The sequence below is a fragment of the Podarcis pityusensis genome, assembly GCF_964106645.2.
Source record: "Podarcis pityusensis genome assembly, chromosome: 1".
NCBI lineage: Eukaryota > Metazoa > Chordata > Lepidosauria > Squamata > Lacertidae > Podarcis > Podarcis pityusensis.
In genome coordinates this window covers 4639142-4654119 of record NC_138028.1, presented here as the reverse complement: position 1 = coordinate 4654119, position 14978 = coordinate 4639142, and the positions used below count along the sequence as shown (strand labels likewise).

At 48.7% G+C, this 14978-nt stretch overlaps 1 protein-coding gene and 1 long non-coding RNA gene across 2 annotated transcripts in view; one reads left to right on the top strand and one right to left on the bottom strand.

Annotated features, from left to right (window-relative positions):
- The window catches only part of LOC308470678, a 283172-nt gene that overhangs the window by 59191 nt on the left and 209003 nt on the right, over positions 1-14978 (top strand). The window lies entirely within an intron of this gene.
- NID2 (nidogen 2) overlaps positions 1-14978 on the bottom strand; it is a 75317-nt gene that overhangs the window by 22452 nt on the left and 37887 nt on the right. Inside the window, exons 8-11 of the mRNA XM_081007259.1 lie at positions 13031-13261; positions 7549-7692; positions 6618-6746; positions 245-388 (exon numbers count right to left, since the gene is read on the bottom strand). Of these exons, the coding sequence (XP_080863385.1) occupies positions 245-388; positions 6618-6746; positions 7549-7692; positions 13031-13261 (648 nt within the window). The remainder of the gene's footprint in view (positions 1-244; positions 389-6617; positions 6747-7548; positions 7693-13030; positions 13262-14978) is intronic.

Sequence of the window (14978 nt, the reverse complement as noted above, 5' to 3'; positions counted from 1 at the left end):
TTAGCAATAAAAACACAAAACCATAAAGAAAGAAAACGGACATCCATTAACCAATGTGGGAGGATGTATCCTTAATTAGCTGCATAGGCCTGGGGGGAAAGAAAAGTTTTGAGCAGGTTCTTAAAGCGTCCGCTGAATCTCTAGTGGGGGAGAGTTCCAGAGGACCAGACCGATTTCCTGCTGGTCTCGGAATCACCGAGGAAGGACAAGGCAAAGCCCAAGGCAAACCTCTTCTTCCACTTACCTGTGCAGTTGTGCCCATTGCCCGTGTAACCAGTGAGGCAGACACAGCTGAACGAACCCCCTCCGTGGTAGACGCATCGCGCCTGGTCGGATGGGGCGCAGGTGTGAGTGCCGTCTGTGCAGGGATCGGATGGCGGGGCAATGGCTGGAAAGGAATGAAAGCAGGAGTCAGCTATTATTGTGCAATCAATATTCTTGCCGCTGTTGTCGCATACCTAAATAATGCCCATTTTTATTTTGGTAGCTCTTGATTTGAGATACCTAACAAAAAGTCGTCAGGTGTTTAACAAAATACATTTTAAACATTTTTTTCAATTCATTGTATATCATTTCCCAATATTTTTTAATGCATTTGCATTCCCACCACATATGAGAAAATGTTCCTTCCTTTTCCTTACATCTCCAACATATGTTATTTTCTTTCCTAAACATCTTTGCCATTTTCACTGGTGTGATATACCATCTATACATCATTTTCATGTAATTCTCTCTTAATAGTATGCAATCTGTACATTTTATATCAACTTTCCATAATTTTTCCCAACTTTCAAATTGGATGTTGTGTCCCACATCCTGAGCCCATTAAATCATAACTGATTTAACCTCTTCCTCTTTGGTTTCCCACTCTAATAAAATACTATATGCTTTTTTGAACAATTTAAAATTCTCTTCCACTATTTCTTTTTGAAGACGGAAGAAATACCATCAAAGGAACAATGGCAAGAATATGCAGAATTGGCTAAGCTAACAGACAAACTATGAGAGGACAAAAAGGAATTCAAAAGAGTCTGGGGACCATTTACAGTTTATTTGCAGAAACAACAGAATGGACTGGATTCACTGGAAGGATTTGAATAAACTTTCACCATTTCATTTGAGTAACAGATATTTCAGAACAAAATAAAAAAAAATTCCTTCCAGTAGCACCTTAGCGACCAACTAAGTTTGTTACTGGTATGAGCTTTCGTGTGCATGCAAACTTCTTCAGACACCATGCACACAAAAGGAATAAGCATGGACCAATGGTACCAAATAGTATGGGAAACAGCCTTACTAGAAAAATTAACCAATAAACAGAAACTGACATGAGGACAAATAGAAGAAGACGTCTTCACCCTGGTATGGCTCCCTTTTATCACATACACAGCCCAACAAGACAAGGACAATAATCCACCAACAGCATACAAATCAATATGGCTAACCTGATCCAAAACACCCACCCACCCCCCTCACACACGAAAACAAAGACCACCACAGCCAACCACAAATGAACAACCACACCTTAGGCCAACCCCAACCTCTCTCACCACCAAAGGAACACAAGTGAATAGCAAAAAACCTGCACAAGCAACGCTATCACCAAACCCTACATATACAGTGGTACCTTGGGTTAAGTACTTAATTCGTTCCGGAGGTCTGTTCTTAACCTGAAACTGATTTGTAAAAAATTAAAAAATGCTACATGGGGGGGGGGGGAATATGAGAGAGAGACATTGCACATACCTTTGTAAATCAAGAAAATCTTTAATAAAAATACATTTAAAAAAAGAAAAAGCGCCGGCTCATCCTTCTCCCCGAGTTCAGTGCTATCAGCACTGGCGGGGAAAACAGGGCATCAAATCAGAAGCTGGTATGGCTTTCATAATTCTGGGACCGTCCCTGGAAAATCGGGGACTTGGAGGATATGACTGCCTTGCTTGGAGGGCAAGGTCCGCTAAGTGCGCCGGCTTGGGATGCTCGCACGATATCTCGTGGGAACCTGGGACGACCCCACAGGATCTCGAGAGCACCCCAAGAACCACTGCATCAAGAGGGCCTTGCTCATCCCCAAGCAAGGTGGAAGGCTTAAAACATCTCTGCCTCGCTTGCATATCTGTGATGGCCTGGGATTTGGACTCGGATGCTGAACCTGAGGAATCCCAGCCTGCACAGGATTCCCTGCCTCCAGAACCAGCTGAGCCGGGGCTGGGGCTTGAGCCTGAAGGGTCCTCATCTGTGCTGGATCCTCTGGTGCAGGCACCAGCTGAGTCTGCTCTGGCTCCTGAGGTGATGGAGGACCCATTGCCTGCAGGTGCTCCACTCTCAGCCCCGTCAGGGGAAGCTGAGGTTGCCTCTGGGTCCGGTAACCCTCCAGCCTCTCCTGAGCTGCAGAGGCTCAGGGCAGAGAGGCGGAGGGAACTAAGTTCCCGCAGGAGGAGTGCTCGCCTCCAGGCCAGGAGAGGCGAGTCACCAGAGGATCGGGGCCGCCCTATGCCTCGGGGCAGATAAAAGCTGGCCAGCCCCAGTCCCAGGTTGTGGGAGCAACATCGTTGGTAGCCTGTTCCTGCCTGCACCCTGTCCTGCTCTCCTGCCAGAGTTCCTGACCTCACCCGACTCCCTGCCTTGGACCCCGCTTCAGCTTTGACAGACAGCCTCCAAACCCTCAACCTAGGACCGGACTCAGACCATGCCGCACGGTAACCCTCCCCGGGACCAGCACAATTTCACTGGCAGAATTTCAACTGCGTGTGGTTGAAACTGCGCAAGTTAAATGTGTGTATGATGTGATTGGACCACACAAGAGGAATCTGGCTCCGGTTTGCTCTGCAACAGAGTGAAAGGATGGGGAACCTTGTGTGTGTGTCCCCCTCAGGTTGCTGTGCTAACTTTTCTCAGGATTTCAGGACATCCCACAGGGCTGCTCTCCGCAGTTGCAAAAGCATAGAAATCTGGCGCTGAATTCAGCATTTATTTTTGCTTTTAAAAAGTTACTTTTCTAGTCCTTATGGCCAAATTCAGGAGTGCCATATCCAATAACATCTCAGAAGCCAAGAAGTCAACAAAGACCCTCCAAGCTTCCTTCTGTTCCAGATTAACACCATTCCACTGCTTGCTTTCCTTCACAGCTAGCTGTAGCTGCAAATGGAGAGTTAATTGATAGCATGCCGGAAAAACCCCCAAAGTCAAATTTTTCAACTGATGTCAGCAGAAGCCTGGGAAAAAGAGGTTCCAGAGACTGTGGTATTTGTTACGCCTGCAAAGGCTGACATTCCCAAGACTTCCCCCTCAAGAAACAAGTTAGGCAATGATGAGGACTGGGCACAGACCATAATTAACAAGAGCACAGAGGCCTCACAGAATATGGTTATTGCCTGCGGAATTCAGCTTCCTGAGAAATTCTGCTATCCTTAGGGGGTGGGGAAACAACCAAGGCGCTAGACCTCATGGTTATCTCCGAAAGTGCATGCACAAAACCTGCTCAACAATAGGCCCAGTGGCTCATTGCACCAAATAGCTCCCTCAGCCTTTCCTCACAATTAACCAAAACTGCAAAGGAAAGATAAGAATAGCAAAATATTGCAACTTAAGGTAAACGGCGCGAAGATGATCAATTTGCATAATATATGCAGGTTACAGAATCCAGCCCCAGAATTTTTATTTTATTTTTAAGTATTTATAAGCGGCCCTGGGATTCTCTTGTGGGCGGAAGAAGCACCTGTATCAGAGAAGAGGACACTAACAGAGGTGCCTCACAATGGCCTGTACCATTTCAAGATGGCAGGCATTGCGGGGAGGAGGCGCTTTTGACCATTCCCTGCATGCAGAAAAACAGCTCATCAGGGACCTGCTACTCTACCAGGTGATGCTGACGTTCTAAATCAGCATGTGATTTCCAGGAATAAAGAACTGGGCACAGGGATTTGAACAGGGGTAGCCAACCCGGCACCCTCCAGAAGCTGTCAGACTACAACTCCCATCAGCCCCAGCCAGCAGAACCAATGGTCAGGGCTGATGGGAGCTGGAGTCCAACAAGATGCAAAATTCACCATGCCAGCCACACCTGGGGTGGAGGAAAAAGAAAGTCCATAACTGCCATGCTGAAGAGCGAGGAGGCCATCTGTCGTGGGTGCTTTAGTTTAGATTCCTGCATTGCAGGGGGTTGGACTAGATGACCCTCAGGGTCCCTTCCAACTCTACAAGTCTATGATTCTATGACGGAGCTCAAGGCCACTTTCAGAGACAGGTGGCTATATGGTTTTTTTTTATCTTGTATTTTTGTGTGTTGTGAACACCCTGAGATCTACAGACGGAGGACGGTATACAAATACCGTATTTTTCGCTCTATAAGACGCACCCGACCATAAGACGCACCTAGTTTTAGAGGAGGAGAACAAGAAAAAAATATTCTCTCCCTCTCTGCGCAGCGCCTCTCCAGCAAAGCAGGAAGAGAAATGGGAGGGGCTCCGTTTCTCCTCCCGCTTTGCTGAAGGGGCGCTGCGCAGAGAGTGAAAGCAGCGATCCCTCTTGCTGTTCTGGCTTCTGGGATAGCCATGCCAAACCTCTTCAAGGCAGGGGGAGCGTTCCAATAGCCACCGATCCCTCTCGCTCTCCTGGCTTCTCCATAAGACGCACACACATTTCCCCTTACTTTTTAGGAGGGGGGAAAGTGCGTCTTATAGAGCGAAAAATACAGTAATCGTCGCAATAAAGTGAATTTGCACTTTAGGGACACAGGTGGCACTGTGGGTTAAACCACAGAGCCTAGGACTTGCTGATCAGATAGTCGGCGGTTCAAATCCCCGTGATGCAGTGAGCTCCCGTTGCTCGGTCCTTGCTCCTGCCAACCTAGCAGTTCGAAAGCATGCCAGTGCAAGTAGATAAATAGGTACCGCTCCGGCGGGAAGGTAAACGGCGTTTCCGTGCGCTGCTCTGGTTCACCAGAAGTGGCTTAGTCCTGCTGGCCACATGACCCGGAAGCTGTACACCGGCTCCCTCGGCCAATAAAGCGAGATGAGTGCCGCCACCCCAGAGTCGGCCACGACTGGACCTAATGGTCAGGGGTCCCTTTACCTTTAAAGTGAATTTGCAGGTGCGTTCAACAGAGGTGCCAACAGAGGAAATCCCATTGCAAAAAACAGAAAGGGTGGTGGTGGCAACTGTTCCTTTTCCGAAACAGAACAGAGCCCGGACGTGCATCGATATATTGAGCCCACCCAGAGCAACGCAAACCAACTCCTCCCCAGACTGAAGCCAAGAGAAGACTTGTGCAGAAGACACACAAGTGTACATGAAATAAGGGGTCAAAGGAGGACTCCAGCTGGCCGGGCTGGCTCGAGACATTTCGGGAACCTGCGACGCAAATCCAAAACGACAGCCCCCCTCACACTAATCCACATGGGGCAGGATCCGTCAGGAGGCTCTCTTGAGCAAGAATAAGCAAAACGATTTCTTGGCAGCTCAGCGATAGAAACCACGTTTGCAAGAACGCAGAGAGCAAGCAATGGGGACAGAGGCCTTGTCTCCTAGAGTTCCCAGAGAACTGCTGCCAGTCCGAGCAGCCTATACTGAACTGGATTGTTTTCTTATTCATTCCATAAAAAATTATATACCGCTTGTTCGTTAAACAAAAACCAAAAAAACCCTCAATGCAGTTTGTAAAAAGATAAAACCAGAAAATCAAAACAATTACAGTGGTACCTCTGGTTACGTACTTCATTCGTTCCGGAGGTCTGTTCTTAACCTGAAACTGTTCTTAACCTGAAGCACCACTTTAGCTAATGGGGCCTCCCGCCGCCGCCACGAGATTTCTGTTCTCATCCTGAAGCAAAGTTATTAACCTGTAGCACTATTTCTGGGTTAGCGGAGTCTGTAACCTGAAGCGTATGTAACCTGAAGGGTATGTAACCCGAGGTACCACTGTACAGCCATACACACAAAAATGAAAAGACTAAAACCCACATTAACTTTCTAAGCTTCTGGGGGAGGGCAGCTTGTCCCAACAGGAATGTTTTTAGCAGGCACCGAAAAGAGTAAAGGGAAGACGCCTGCGTGGTCTCAACAGGCAGGGAGTTCCAAAGTTGCCACACTAAACGATCCAGACAAATGCAGAAAATGGGGATCATGTGGCACCAGCAGGAGTGCCAAAGAACAAAAGTACAGTGGTACCTCTAGTTGCGGACACGATCCATTCCGGGGTGCAGTTCGCACCCCAAAAGTCCGCAGTGCGATTGAGTGCTTCTGCGCATGCGCGAAGCACGCAGATTGCTTTTGTGCATACGCACAGTGCGCAGAACACCTCTGCGCATGCGCGTGCAGCAAAACCCAGAAGTATACACTTCCGGGTTTGCATCGTTCGCAAGCTGAAAAGACGCAACATGAACCTAACGCAACACGTGGTATGACTGTATAAGGCAGCTTCCAAATTCTCTTTTTCCCCTTTAATGGCAAAAGGAGCATCTTTGATGGCGCAGAATGCCAACCACGGCTAAGTCGAGGGATGCCACTGTCCACAGTCGCCCAATGCCGCCTTCTCCCCATCGCTTCCTGCCCAGATTTTGGAGTTTGCGCCTCCCTCGTTGAGGACACACCTTCCTCACCAGGGACTAGCCCCTTACCTACACAAGTGGCCCGGTCCCCTGCGATCTGGTATCCACTGGGGCACTCACACCGGTAGCTGCCGGGCGTGTTGACGCAGACGGACTCCGGGCTGCACCTACTGCGGCCCTCTTGGCATTCGTTGACATCTGAGGAGGAGGAGAGGGGGGCAGGATGAATGGGGAGAAAAACGTTCGGGTCGATTCTTCCAGGCGGTTCCGGCATCATTTCACATTATCAGCTGCACAGCCGCCAACTCCCCAGCCCTCCACCCCCCCGGCCTCCCCCTCCCCATGGCTCGTTCCGGCCAGGACGTTCATCCCCCATCCAGCTACAAAAACATCACCAGAGCCAAACAGATCCAGATGTTTTCCAGGGAAAACAAAGTTCCAAGGCTTAACCTCTTAAGCGTGCTAAACACACACAGATCGGCTTCAAATCACTCTAACTGCGGGGGCAGAAGTTCCCATCCTTCGACCCCCCCCCCAAGCTCATTGGCGTAATGGCAAGATACATAGATTGCTATATTTTTATATAGGGAGAACATTCACAAATTAACTACAGTACTTCTAGCTTGGTGGTCATCCCTGCCTCCAGTGCATAGCTGTCAACGTTTCCCTTTTCTTGCGAGGAATCCTATTCGGAATAAGGGAATTTCCCTTTAAAAAGGGAAAACGTTGACAGCTATGCTCCAGTGGCCAGGAGTTCCACAGTTTAACTCCGCGCTACGTAAATCCTTCTTATTATCTGTCCTGACTCTTGGAATCCACACTTGGCCTTTTAGGCTCACTGGGTGCCCTTGTGGCAGTCACTATCCCTCAGCCCAGTCGCCCTTGCAGGGTCGTTGTGAAGGTTAGACGCAGAGGGGAGAGTGACGGGCGTTGCCTTTAGCTCCTTGATGGGAAAGTGGGAGGTCAAGGTTGGAGTAATAGTAACAGCAGCAATGCTTACCTGCACATTCCTTGCCATCACCCCAATATCCGGCAGAGCACTCACAGCTGTAATCCAGACCAGACCCTGGCTGGCAGCGGGCTGTTGTGTCGCATGAGTGCGTGCCATCGTAGCAGGGGTTCAAGGTGACTGTCCCAGAATCCTCTACAGGTGACAAGAAAAGGAGAGTGTGTATGTTTTTTTAGTAATAATAATAATAATAATTTATTATTTCTACCCCGCCCATCTGGCCGGGTTTCCCCAGCCACTCTGGGCAACTTCCAACAAAAGACTACAAATACATTAAAACATCAGTCATTAACAACTTCCCTAAACAGAGTTGCCTTCAGATGTCTTCTAAAAGTCAGATAGTTGTTTATGCCCTTGACATCTAATGGGAGGGCGTTCCACAGGGCAGGTGCCACCACCAAAAAGGCCCTCTGCTTGGTTCCCTGTAACCTCACATCTCGCAGGGAGGGAACCGCCAGAAGGCCCTCGGAGCTGGACCTCAGTGTCTGGGCTGAATGATTGGGATGGAGACGCTCCTTCAGGTATACTGGGCCACGGCCGTTTAGGGCTTTAAAGGTCAGCACCAACACTTTGAATTCTGCTCAGAAACGTCCTGGGAGCCAACGTACGTGTTATGTGGTCTCGGCGGTAGTACAGCTTACATTAATTTTTATTAATTTTGTTCAACATCACATAATGAGATATCCAAACCAAGAAGCTGGTGTTCAGGCAATGCATGCAAAACAACAAACAAATAACCTAATTTCTTATCCCGGTTGACTGTTTGTATAGAAGGCAGTAAACTGTTTAAGTTAACCAATAAGTGTGCAGAGAGTCTCCTATTTTCGTTTTTACCTGGGGAAGTAATATAAAGCTGTGCCATTCGGTGACAAAGGAGTCTTTGTGCTTCAGGCGCGGCATCAACATTATTTTGTTGTTTTATTTTTCCACGGGCGCTATTGGCCAGACTTCACACGGACAGGTTTTAAAAAGAAGATGCAGAAGGAAGTAAGGAAGACTCAGAGCTTGAGACCCCTCCCTCTGCCATCCCCTGTATTCCTTTTTGGGGGGGGGGGAGCAGGGGGAATGGCTGCTTCGTTTCCGTGCCACATTTATATCATATCCTTCCTGCAATGTTCTCAAAAGAGTATACCTGTCGTGGCCTCACTTTATTATGACAGCAACCTTGCAAGGTAGGCTTGCATTATCTAGCCATCACAGGGTCTGCCTTTAAATACTGTTGTTGTTCTTTAGTCGTTTAGTCATGTCCAACTCTTTGTGACCCCATGAACCAGAGCACGCCAGGCACTCCTGTCTTCCACTGCCCCCGCAGTTTGGTCAAACTCATGCTGGTAGCTTCAAGAACACTGTCCCACCATCTCGTCCTCTGGTGTCCCCTTCTCCTTGTGCCCTCCATCTTTACAGGCATCAGGGTCTTTTCCAGGGAGTCTTCTCTTCTCATGAGGTGGCCAGAGTCTTGGAGCCTCAGCTTCAGGATCTGTCCTTCTAGTGAGCACTCAGGGCTGATTTCCTTCAGAATGGAGAGGTTGGATCTTCTTGCAGTCCATGGGACTCTCAAGAGTCTCCTCCAGCACCAGAATTCAAAAGCATCAATTCTTCGGCGATCAGCCTTCTTTATGGTCCAGCTCTCACTTCCATACATCACTACTGGGAAAACCAGAGCTTTAACTATACAGACCTTTGTTGGCAAGGTGATGTCTCTGCTTTTTAAGATGCTGTCTAGGTTTTTCATTGCTTTTCTCCCAAGAAGCAGGTGTCCTTTAATTTCATGGCTGCTGTCACCATCTGCAGTGATCACGGAGCCCAAGAAAGTAAAATCTCTCACTGCCTCCATTTCTTCCCCTTTTATTTTCCAGGAGGTGATGGGCCCAGTGGCCATACTAGTTGCTAGGAATCACAAGTGCCGAAGAGGGAGGGGGCACTCAGTAAATAAAAAAGAAATTGTTATTTAGGGGAATTGAATTTAATTCTAAATTATATTCCGGAAATGTGGAAGATTTCAAGGGATCAAAAATAAATATGGATGTACCGTGCTATATTAGAAGCAAAAAAAAAAAGAACTTGTTTTGATGAATTGGAAGAGCCGCAAAAAGATTCCATTGAGCACATGGATTGATAATATGGACTGATTAGCTACATATGAATGAATGTCGACGCAAATTAAGAATGGATAAATATGAAGAAATCTGGAACGAATATTTAAGCGATAAGGCGGATGGTGGTGGGAAGTGGGGGGAGGAGAGAGAAGTGGGGAAATACTGTTAAAAGGGTGCAGTCATAGGTATATCGGTGTATTTAAATCTGAATTGTCAAATTGTGTTATTATTGTTATTGTGGTTTCTGTTGTAGTGTCTTTTGCGGTTGTTGTTTGTATCGAAAAAATGATTAAATACTTATTGTTTTTTTAAAAAGGTCCTGCTTTGGGGCAGCTGTCTGGCCACCGTGGGAACAGGATGCTGAACCAGGTGGGCCTTAAACCTCAAACAGCAGCCAGGGGCAGTTGTTTTTGCTCTTTCCTCTTCCTATGATACCCTCCTTCCGGTCGAAAGAGCACAGATCGAGAGTTCTCCAACTACAAATATCACTAGCAGCCAGTTCAATGGAGAGGTGTGGGAGACAGGTAGCCAGTTCTCAGTGAAGTGGTAAACCACATCAGACTGCCAATGCACGCTTAAATAATTTATTGCTCCATATATATCTATATCTCTATTGTTGTTTAGTCGTTTAGTCGTGTCCGACTCTTCGTGACCCCCTGGACCAGAGCACGCCAGGCACTCCTGTCTTCCACTGCCTCCCGCAGTTTGGTCAAACTCATGCTGGTAGCTTCGAGAACATTGTCCAACCATCTCGTCCTCTGTCGTCCCCTTCTCCTTGTGCCCTCCTTCTTTCCCAGCATCAGGGTCTTCTCCAGGGAGTCTTCTCTTCTCATGAGGTGGCCAAAGTCTTGGAGCCTCAGCTTCAGGATCTGTCCTTCCAGTGAGCACTCCATATATATGTATATCTATATATTGATACTGAAATACTTGAAAGACTTTGTTGTCACTTGTACAACTTGTATACAGTGAGATTACACGAGCACCCCCCACTCAGCTCCCTTAGTCTTAATTCCCCTCGTTTACTGACAGTTGCCCTGTTGTTATCTTTTCATTCAGCAGCCTAACAGCCCACGGATAGAAGCTGTTCTTTACCCTGTTGGTGTGACTAATCATGCTTCTAGATCTTCTCCCCGAGGGCAGGAGATCAAGAAAGTGCCAGCTATTTCATCCAGCGGATTCATGGGACAGCCCATAATATCTTGTGCTGTATACACCACCCTCTGTAAAAGATAAAGGGACCCCTGACTATTAGGTCCAGTCGTGGCCGACTCTGGGGTTGCGGCACTCATCTCGCTTTACTGGCCAAGGGAGCCGGCGTACAGCTTCCGGGTCATGTGGCCAGCATGACTAAGCCACTTCTGGCAAACCAGAGCAGCGCACGGAAACACCGTTTACCTTCCCGCCGGAGTGGTCCCTATTTATCTACTTGCACTTTGACGTGCTTTCAAACTTCTAGGTGGCCAGGAGCAGGGACCGAGCAACGGGAGCTCACTCTGTCGCGGGGATTTGGCGCGGCCACAGAATGTTCGGAGATGTGTTAACTCCCGAGAGTGAAGGGGGCCTCTCTCTGAAAACCACGCAGGCAGGATCTCAGCCAGCCTGCAACACAAACCGCACATCTGATGTTACGAAAGCAAAACAGGACTGTTGCATCTCCTTCCAGAATCTTTGCAAGTTGCTCGTATGTCCCTCTCGCCGTGGCCCAGATGACCGGTTGTCCTCCCAACCATCTCCCCAGGTCCTGCAGTTGTGCAAACAGCTTCATCCTCCTTTGGCTATTTTTACAACCAGGTTATAAAGCGCTTGGATTACAAACTAGAGATCTGGAACTCATTTGTGCGCTTAAGGAAAGAGGGAGGGAGAGGAGGAGGGAGAACAACAAACTGCATCTTTTGTTTCTGGAGATGAAGCTGTGATCAGTAGACCACCCCAACTCTCTCTCTCTCTCTCTCTCTTTCTTTCTCTCTCTCTCTCTCTCTCTCTCTCTCCCTATGGGAATTCATACCTCTTGCCCCACAAACATTGAAATCACTTCATCGCTACCAGGAAGAAGCCTCATCCATTCTCCAGGATTGATCCGTTGGATAGCCATTTTCGCAGGTTGCGTTTTGCAAAACCCGGGAGACGAAGGAGAGGGCAAGCAAAAGCCCACAAAAGCACCAGCTTTATTATTCCCGCCCTGTGGAACACCCTCCCATCAGATGTCAAGGAAACGAACAACTACCCAACTTTTAGACGACATCTGAAGGCAGCCCTGTATCAATCAGTTTTTAATGTTTGATGTTTTATCGTGTTTTTAATATTCTGTTGGGAGCCACCCAGAGTGGCTGGGGGAAACCCAGCCAGATGGGTGGGGTATAAATATATTATTATTGCAGTGGTACCTCTGGTTGCAAACGGGATCCGTTCCGGAGGCCCATTCGCAACATGAAAAGAGCGCAACCCGCAGCGGCGTGTCTGCACACGCGCGGGTTGTGATTTGCCGCTTCTACGCATGCGCGTGACGTCATTTTGCACTTCTGTGCATGTGCGAGCGGCGAAACCCGGAAGTAACCCTTTCCGGTACTTCCGGGTCACCGCAGGACGTAACCTGAAAGCACATAACATGAAGCAGACGTAACATGAGGTACGACTGTATTATTATTCTCCACCACCCAAAAAACCATCCCCGCAGTGTCCTCTGTGGCCAACTCAGTGAAAACGTGGTTTGGGAATGGTGCAGATATGATACGATATGATAATCTTTATTGTCATTGTCCCATACATTGTCCCATACATCGAAATTGAAAAATCTACATGAAACCTTCAAAACCCAACAAGCCTGCTATCCCAGATACCCCAACCTGGTTAGCCCCCTAAAAACTCTGATACCCAATTTTTAAATACAATATACTCCCATAGAGACTCCTTAAAGTAAAGGTAAAGGACCATTAGGTCCAGTCGTGGCCGACTCTGGGGTTGCAGCGCTCATCTCGCTTTACTGGCCAAGGGAGCCGGCGTACAGCTTCCGGGTCATGTGGCCAGCATGACTAAGCCGCTTCTGGCGAACCAGAGCAGTGCACGGAAACTCCGTTTACCTTCCCACCGGAGCAGTACCTATTTATCTACTTGCACTTTGATGTGCTTTCGAACTGCTAGGTTGGCAGGAGCTGGGACCAAGTGACGGGAGCTCACCCCGTCGCAGGGATTCGAACCGCCAACTTTCTGATCGGCAAGTCCTAGGCTCTGTGGTTTAACCCACAGCGCCATGCGTCCCAGGGACTCCTTACACTGTGTTTAAAACCAGAATTGCATTTGGGTAGAAGCCAGCAACTGGCATCTGGGGGCATATTGCCTCTTCCGTGAATCTGCCTGACCCGCTTTTAAAGACAACATACCTCCCAGGGGTCCAATCTGGTTGGTGACAGCATAGCGAAGCACGCTCTCCTCCTCGTTGTACAAGGCAAAGATGCGGTCCACGGTCAGCTGCTGGGCAGCGGGGAAGAGCCTGTGGTGATGGGCATGCCGGCACTCTTGATAGGTGATGTTTTGGTGCAGGCGGTAAGAGAAGGTTTGGCTGACATTTCCGGAAACAAGGGAATACTCCCGATAGGACGTGGACGTCACAACTGGGGAAGAGAGGAAAGGGGGAGTGCTGGGTTCATCTTAGAAAATAATAATAAAAAAAATTTATTTATATCCTGCCCTCCCCAGCCAAAGCCGGGCTCAGATCAGCTAACAACAGTAAAATAATACAACATTCTAAAATCAATTCATTATAAAATCAGTTCAAATCAAATTGATGGCAACCATTCATAGCTGTCAACCGTCCCTTATTTGGTGGGAAAGTCCCTTATCCCAGCGCTGTGTCCCGCTGCTGTCCCTTATTGATGATGTCCCTTCAATTTCCCGGGTGTCAAAGGAAGCAGCTCCTCTCCCTCCCTCCCTGCCGGCCAGGGAGGAGGGAGGCTCCAACTGTGTTCCTTGGCTGCGTTGCTCACCCAATAAGGAGTCTAAGAATGACTGGGGGGTGGAGCTTGCATGCCTTGTGCCGATCAAATTGGCCGCATTGCCTGGGGACTCGCCTTTGCTCAGCGCTTCCCAGCGGAGAGGTGACGGTGGTTTTCCTTGCTGCATCCCCTTTGCCGGGTTGCTGCGCTGTGGGAACCACCGCTTGAGGCTTCGTTTGGCTGCTGGTTGACTAAAATCTCTTATTTTGGCTGCTGATCCCTTATTTTCAAGGCTGCTGGTCCCTTATTTTCAAATCTGTAAGTTGACAGCTATGCAACCATTGGGCTAGAGTTCTGTGAAGAATTACCAAAGGAGGGGGTCAGGCTGTGTCTTGGCCAAAGGCCTGGTGGAACAGCTCCGTCTTGCAGACCCTGTGGAAAGATGTCAAGTCCCGCAGGGCCCTAGTCTCTTGTGACAGAGTGTTCCAGCAGATCGGAGCCACAGCCAAAAAAGCCCTGGCTCTGGTTGAGGCCAGCCTAACCTATCTGTGGCCTGGGACCTCCAAGATGTTTTTATTTGAAGACCGTAAGTTTCTCTGTGGGACATACCAGGAGAGGCGGTCCTGTAGGTACGAGGGTCCTAGGCTGTATAGGGCTTTAAAGGTCAAAACCAGCACCTTAAACCTGACCCCGTACTCCACCGGGAGCCAGTGCAGCTGGTATAGCACCGGGTGAATGTGATCCTGTGGCAAGGACCCTGTAAGGAGTCTCGCCGCGGCATTCTGCACCCGCTGGAGTTTCTGGGTCAGTCTCAAGGGCAGCCCCACGTAGAGCAAGTTACAATAATCCAGTCTGGAGGTGACCGTCGCGTGGATCACAGTGGCTAGGTCAGGGCGAGAGAGGTAAGGAGCCAACTGCTTAGCTTGGAGGAGATGAACAAATGCCGCCTTTGTTATAGCTGCAATCTGCGCCTCCATGGAAAGGGAGGTGTCGAAGATTACACCCAAACTCTTAACGGACGTTGCTGGCACTAATTGCGCCCCTGCAAGAGATGGGAGTTGCCCCCCAATCCCATATCGTCCCATCCCAGCCAAAGGACCTCTGTCTTCGAAGGATTTAGCTTCAACCGGCTCCCACGTAACCATCCAGCCACAGCTTCCAAACATCTGATCAGTGTGTCTGGGGCCGAGTCAGGATGGCCATCCATCAACAGATAGAGTTGGATGTCATCAGCATACTGATGGCAGCCCAGCCCAAAACTCCGGACAAGCTCCGGACAAAATCACTGCCTCCTCTACAGGTGTGCATCACAGAATCATAGAATTGTAGAGCTGGAAAGGACCATTTAGGGCCATTTAGTTCAACCCCCTACAATGCAGGAATCTTTTGCCCAAGG